Source organism: Olea europaea, chromosome 18, assembly GCF_002742605.1.
Source record: "Olea europaea var. sylvestris chromosome 18, O_europaea_v1, whole genome shotgun sequence".
NCBI classification, from domain to species: domain Eukaryota; kingdom Viridiplantae; phylum Streptophyta; class Magnoliopsida; order Lamiales; family Oleaceae; genus Olea; species Olea europaea.
Window position 1 is genome coordinate 17,178,582 of NC_036254.1, and position 7,388 is coordinate 17,185,969.

Genomic DNA, 7,388 nt, shown 5'->3' on the forward strand with positions numbered 1-7,388 from the left:
TTTAATTATCGAATTTTTCCAAAGAAATGTCGAAAATTAAAAATGATAAAGAACATCTTGAAATTCAGTTGTACACTTATTTCAGCTTATATGTTCGTTGTAAATAATAAAATGTTTTGTTCGAAAACGAGTTATGTTTTCAAAAAAAGTAACTTCGGAAAATTAAAAAAGTTAAATTTGGAAACATTTTATTGTATCAACTACTCTCGCGAGTGTCTACGAATAGAAGCATTTTAATTCTATTACGAAGCGCTACGTACAAAAAAAGGGTAGTGCACGGTTCACATTTTTTTCGCAAAGAGTAAAGTGAAGGGTGTGTTCGAAATGAAGGAAAAATACGACTTCAAGTGCATAATTATTCGTACGAAACACTGTACAACTGTGTAGGTTCGGGGAAAAAAATTATAGTTCATTGTACCGAGGAAATGCATACGGTAAACACATTAAAAAAGGGAAATACTTTGACCTATGATATTTTCGTGAAAGACGGTCAATAATTTTCGTGAAAGATGGTCAATAATTGGCCCCTACTGCATTGCACTTTTACAACCAGGAAAGCAAACAGTTTCATAAGACGTACATGCAAGGCTTTAGAATATTTTAGAAACATATTGGCATCATGGCTGCTGCGCCATATAATCTTGAAGTCTGTCCCACTCACTTCGTTGTATTTTCGATGCATGTATTTCGGCCTGTATTTCATCTTCTACGTTGGGAAGCTCCACCTCAGCTGCATCTTCATCCACCTTCGCTCTCGTAAACGCAGCGTCCACCACTCCTGAACGCCTCATGAAATTATGTATTCCCATCGTCGCAACTACAATGGCTATTTGCGTTCGGAAGGGGTATCTGGGCATGCGATCCAAGATCTTCCATCTTTCTTTCCACACACCGAATGCACGTTCAATGACATTTCTGCAGGACGAGTGCCTGAAGTTAAACTTCTCTCGCGTATTTCGAAATCTACGATGACTTCCCGTTCTCTCGTCTCGAAACTGTTGGAAATGGTAAAGTATGTCAGACCCTTTGTAGGGGGCCATATACCTAGGCCGATGAGCAAACCCGGAATCAACTAAATAGTACTTTCCCAGGGCCGGTAATGGGAAATGTATTTTCGAATCATGGATAGCACGTGCAAGCATGCACGCATCATGTGTATTGCCAGAATACCCTGCAAGCACGAATGTGAAGAATAAATTAAAGTCACAAGCAGCTAACACATTCTGTGTCGGCACACCTTTTCGCCCTATGAAGTTTACACGCTCATATCGCGGTAGCATAGCTTTTACATGCGTTCCGTCAATAGCTCCGATGCAATCTTCAAACAATGGATGCTTGCTCAAATCTAGCCTATGTGGCTCGACACCGTCGTTGTAGTTCTCACTGAGACGAATCAGGCGCGTTGAAAGCGCAACGATCGCACGTAGAACCTCTTTAACATAGTGACATACAGTTTCCAATGAATGGTTGAAAATTGTTGTCACCTGTCGATATCCCTTCCCGTGCGCTAATATGCATAAGAACATGCCAACTTGCTCGTAGATGTTAACATGCTGGTTGATACGTAGCCCATGCTCGTCGCGCAACACATGAACGAAATGTCGAAGCATTGCAGGATACATACTGAATTCTTGAAAGCACATCTTACTATTCTCGCCCATTGCCTCCATCATAAACATGTGACCGTTCCTTGAGAAAGGAAAATGTCGTATACGACACTGTTGCCTGTAGTGATATTTTCTTGCGTCATCGCCGGCGATTCTGCAGTATGAAAGCCAAGCGGCTGCATCGATCGCCAAGTTGTAGAGAAACTGGTCGTCATCGCATTCGTCATCTGAGTCGGACCCCAGGATGCAGTTGAAGTTGACGTCATTTGTTATGCAAAACATGATAAATTACTAAAATTACACAACAAAAGCGAGTTCTGAAGTTGTGTGGAACGCAATTTCGTCACACACCCTCACAGCTCCACATTTTTTTCTTTTCTACTCAGTGCATGGCTTTTTATAGAAATTGGGAGTGACAGGGAGTACATTCTGTGCAATGGTGTACTGTAGCTGTCAATTTGTACGCACTGTATCAATAATAGTGCACTTACAAAAAATATTCACGAGATTCTGTGCAATAGTTTACTATAGCTGTCATCTTGTAGGAAGTGTGCTAATAATGGTGCACCTGCAAAGAATATTTATTCGTGAAACGTGCATTTTTGTAGAAAATATTTTTGTTCTGAACAAATCTTTTTTCCCTAACTTTTCGTGACAGTTTTTCAATTTCCACAAGTTTTAAGTGTCAACAGCTTTTTTAACGTCCAAAATTTTCGCGTGCGTACGTGGTAACTTTGCAACCACAGATCGTGAAAAATATTATGTTACATCCAGTTCGACCTACAATTGCCTCGTTGGACGTGTAAAATATTAACATGATGAAATGATCGTGGTGAACAAGCGAAAGCGATTTGCACATTAAGGCACGCAGCACATTTTCAAACAGTAGGGTTAAAAGGGTACAGACAGTTGAGTACAAAAGTTAAAAGTTTTTTAGGACAACACATAATTACATGTAACGCCTACAGTGAAAGGTGAAATTACTTGCCCCGCTCATTGAAAAGCCACTCAATCCGTTCAAATTTTTCATCCGCATCTTTCATAACGGGGAACATGTTTCGATAGTGCTTTTTAGCCAAAATAGCACAGGCGAAAAAGTATAGAGGTGTACGCCGTTTGAGCCGTCCAGCCGCCAGTAGCTCCTCTATACAGGCAGTGCCGGTGTTGTCATTTGAGCCCATCATGGTATTAAGCTTCGCCACCACTTTCTCCGCGGCACTTGTGGCTCGATTGACGGAGAACGACAGCTCGTGTGCAGATGTTTTTTTCTTCTTACCCCGTCACGTCGCACCGAAGGACTTTCTTTTACCACCGCTTGTGGTGTCGGATACGTTTATGCGGGATCCACCGACCATTTGCTCAGCTTCATCACTTGAGCCACTACTTTCCTCGTCGACGGGGATTGCATCCCGAGTGTCTTCGAGCGCACTGTCCTCAAACAGCCCAAACCCCGTTTGGCACAACTTAGTCGGCGTGACCGCGTAATTCTCCCCATCGTAACTGTCGTCGAAAAGTGTACAATAGCGAATGTGTATCTCGCTCACATCCTTGTCTTTGAACTCCTTGTAGTCTTTATTCTCCTGCGAAAAGAGGCACACAAAAATAGGGAAGATAAGAAAAAAGGCATTCCAAATGTACCAGAAAATAATGAACGGGATAGTTTGGTTCGACATCGTGAAATATGTGTGCCGCTAATTGAAATAGTTACCCTTATCTTTCTGTTCCACCATTCCTCTAATGCGACGACTCGACCAGTGGATTCGTTGTACTCGACCCCGCTACCCTTTAACAAATCGGAGAGACATCGATAGGTTCGACGCATGGCGTCCCAATGGTTGCGCAATTGTTGCTTTGTCCAATTGTGCCCAGTGGCTGGCCCAACCTCGTTTCCTAAACACAACGACCGTTGCGATGGCCCTTGGCAATGACGGTCTCGCAGGCCGCAATGAATGTTTGGGTCTCCAAGGCATTCCACTGAGCATAAGATTTTGCACCTGAGGCTTGACCCAGCTCCTGTGCAACGAACGAGCTGGGTAGCGGACCATGTCCAGACTGCAAAGTCAAGCCGGGCATCACGAATGAGAATATTGCATAATATTCATTATATGAATTGAAAGACTGTAAAGTATCTACAGATTAAGAATTTGAAATTGACAAGAAAGTACACGTAAAAAAGGTTGTGAAAAAGTTCAAATTAGAAACAATGGATGCATTTCGTAGAGGAATTATATTATTGTAGGAATAGTTCACCTTGAGCATATGTGCTGCCGCAGAATGTTTTGTGAGGAATGTCATGTTTTAATCGTGAAAACACAATAGCTAAGCTACACACGCTGTTTTCATCATCACTAGTAATGCTATACTTCAACAGTGTAGCTAACAGAAATAACACAGTCACAGATGAATGAACGATGCTATCATTTAAAGAGGAATACAGAGAGCACAAGCACAGGAGTGTAACCAAGACTATATTACAGAATTTGCATAAAACATGGTAGTCTCCATTTATGGTAGTATAGTTCAAGGGACAGATTTCGTAGAAGAGTATACAGCAAAAATAATAGTTCGAAAAAAAGGGTAGCCGAATGCATATAGCAGTTGAGATGCGAACCAAGAGGCAGGTGCATTTCAACTTGCCACAATATCAATTTTGCCCAAAATCATAGTGAGAAACATCTAACGAAGTTGATTACTACATATAATTACAGCTTAAGAAATACACTAGAAACAATTGAATTCGAATGTTCAGGTAATTTGTTGTTTTACGAAAAAGTAAACGGAATCAGAAATGTTCGAGTTCGACGACGTACCGGTGTGTGGGCGGGATCCATTTGGTCAGCGGCGTTTCGGGTGTAGAGGACGTAGCTAACCAGACGGGCGACTGGAATTATTGGGCGGCGTTCTCCGTGGTGCTTGCGTGGAATAAAACTGTCTGGGTCTTCGAAAAAATGGAAGTATTGTCCCCTGGCTGTTGCAATTGAAGATATTCCACCGTAAATTTCAGTTCGTCGTCGGCCGCTGTGGGTCTGTTGACGGTCGGCGCTAAGTTGAGAGGGGTTGCGTGTTCCTTTGGGGATTAAGGGCAAGAAATGGAAAGGTGAAGATAAATGTTCTGAGGCAGTCACATGGGTTGTCAGATAAATTATTTGCAACGATTAAATAATTCATTAATGGGCAGAATTAATGGCCAACAAACAGGCTCATAAACTCCCAACCCCCACCCTACTCCCCAATCAAAACCTTTCTCTTTCCTTCTTCTCCAACGAGTAGTAAAAAGTTTGATTAATCACCCAACTTACCTCTATGTCACATTGTGGTCACTGAACTTTCGTTTGCTGCCCAACAGTCACTGAACTTACATATGAGCCGCTCTATCCATCACTCGGCGTCCCAGCCATTTGGACCAGTCTGATGTGGTTGGACGGCAGTCTACATGGCAATGGACGACGTGAAACTCAGCCATGGTGGACGCGACTTTCATTTAAAAATGCGATCTCATCGAAAAAATCGAAATCCCCCAACTCCATAATTCCCAATCCAAGGTCCAAGCCCTAGATAGATCTCTTATCTCTCGAGCTGGCGATTCTTCAGACTTGACGTAGAGGCTTCTTCGTCTCTAGTGAACTGTCCACACATGGACCCACATCCCCGTTTGTCGATTCTTCAGACTTGGACATGGTTTTATTTGATTACAAGGCCTGAAGCCTTTTTCAGTTACACGCATGAAGGGAGACCAAGGTGGGGGTAAGTACCATTCTTCAAATTTTTGGTTCGTTCGAATTATACCTATTTCTACAATGAGAATTCCGTTTAGATTGCCTGTTTTTTATCCAAGAAAATGGCCTCTGACTTTTTTTTTTTTGCATGGATTCTTCCTTTTTTTTGCACAGCATTTTATAGGGAGTAAAAAGTTTGACTTCTCTCAGTCGGATTAGATAGAAGTTGTAATACAACCAATTGAAAACAACTGCAATGTATTGGTAAATGAACAAGTAAGATAAAGTCTAGATGCATTTCATCGTGTCATTTAATAATTGTATTTGGTCGATATTAATAATTACAGTTCGATTTTTAACCATTTTTTGGCAAGGTAAATTGGTTGGCACAAGAGGAACTCAAACTCAATTCATGCCTACACCTACGATTGCAAGAGGATCACCGACAAGGATATTAGAATATGAACCAACAACTACTTCGATCGATGAGTTGCAACACATTGATGAGGTTGAAACAAGGATATTAGACATTGATGAGGTTACAACTAGTTTGATCGATGAGTTGCAACAAGGATATTAGAATATGGTTTTTAGATGTCCTCTAATGTGTTTTGTAGTGGTTGAATCGGTTTGTTAAACTGGTTTTTAGATGGCCTTTTGTCCAGTACTTTTGAACCAACTTGTAGCATTACAGGCAGAACTTGGGAAGGTTTCTTAATTTATCAAGTCAAGCTTTTGTCCAAAAAACGTGGGGTTATTCAAATAAATGTTTGATTTTGGTTACTTTCACGATTGTGTTGTTTGTTTGTATGATAATATTGAGAATGCATTATTTCAAAGAGGTTTATAGTTATTGGATTGTATTATCGGATGGTTGAATTTGTATAGATATCTTTCTTAAGATATCTCCTTCATCATTGCTCCATTATTGTTTTAAAAACTCAAGATTTTGCTCTTGCTCTAGCATCCAAATCATATTATTCCTTTGCTCGTGTTTGGATGAAACTAAATAATTATCAATTCTTCTTACATACTACAGCTTAAATAATATCTGCCAGTATTGCCACTCAAGAACCAAACTTCCCACACTTCTGTTTGCACAGGCAAAGAATACCATTTCAATTACACAGGCAAACCACCTAACAATACAGAGGTGGCTACTGGAACAAAAGTGACATACAAAGAATACCATTTTCTAGACTTCTATTTGCAAAATGGAGGTATTTTCCCTGCTGCAAATGAAAGAAGCAAACCCCAGACACTGCTCTACTAAATGAAGCTAGGTAAGCTCTTACATTATTAACTTAGTAAGAGGTTAACGTCATTACAAATAAAGCTACATAAAATCTTACATAAATACATACATCAACTTAAATCTAGAAGAAAATTTAAAAACAAACCAAAATACTATGCCGAAATACTGAGATTTTCCCTTTTAGGTTCCTTCATCCCCGACAACTTCTTTACCCTTGCGGAACGTAATGTTCACAGTTATCTCGACATTTCTCTTTTATGTGATTTGAGCACATTTCTCAAACATACTCTATAGATCCTGGCCTTCACTTGATTTGCCTCTCAACTTCTCTTTATCTTTCCAATCAAAATGACAGCAGTCTCTGGTACAGCAAAGGAATAAATGCCCTACATTTGACGTATTTTTCAGGATATCTCAAACATACTCGATGCCCTTACGACATTTTGGGCATTTTTTCTTTGTTAGGCAATCATCAAGAAGTGCCCAGGCTTCTTATAACTGTGACATATGCCCCTGTTTGTCCCTGCCATTGCACATCAAAGAGTGGAAGGTGTATAATGTAATTAGCAGACTAATGTAATATAACTATAACCAAAGTCATTAGTGAAATTTGTCTCCACAATACATAGTAATATAACTATATACATGTCATTAGTCTCAACAAAATACTTTTTCTCCCACAAGAAAGACTACCACTAGTACTCGGCAATTCACAAAAAAATTATTTTGGCAGTAAATGAATCAATAACAATATAATTAAAGTCACTTCATTTTCAACTTCCAATTTCAAAAAAATTTAATAACAATGAC

The 7,388-nt window shown here is 40.1% G+C and overlaps 1 protein-coding gene and 1 long non-coding RNA gene across 2 annotated transcripts; one reads left to right on the plus strand and one right to left on the minus strand.

The window, feature by feature from the left end:
• Positions 1–617: 617 nt before the first annotated feature.
• LOC111366808 lies at positions 618–1,889 on the minus strand. The gene has a single exon (XM_022987503.1). It carries the CDS (start codon positions 1,887–1,889, stop codon positions 618–620), a length of 1,272 nt encoding a protein of 423 aa, XP_022843271.1.
• A 3,105-nt stretch (positions 1,890–4,994) lies between these two features.
• On the plus strand, positions 4,995–6,106 carry LOC111366495. Its single transcript, XR_002697671.1, has 2 exons — positions 4,995–5,351; positions 5,498–6,106. It is a non-coding gene; the product is annotated as an uncharacterized LOC111366495 (long non-coding RNA).
• Positions 6,107–7,388: the final 1,282 nt, after the last annotated feature.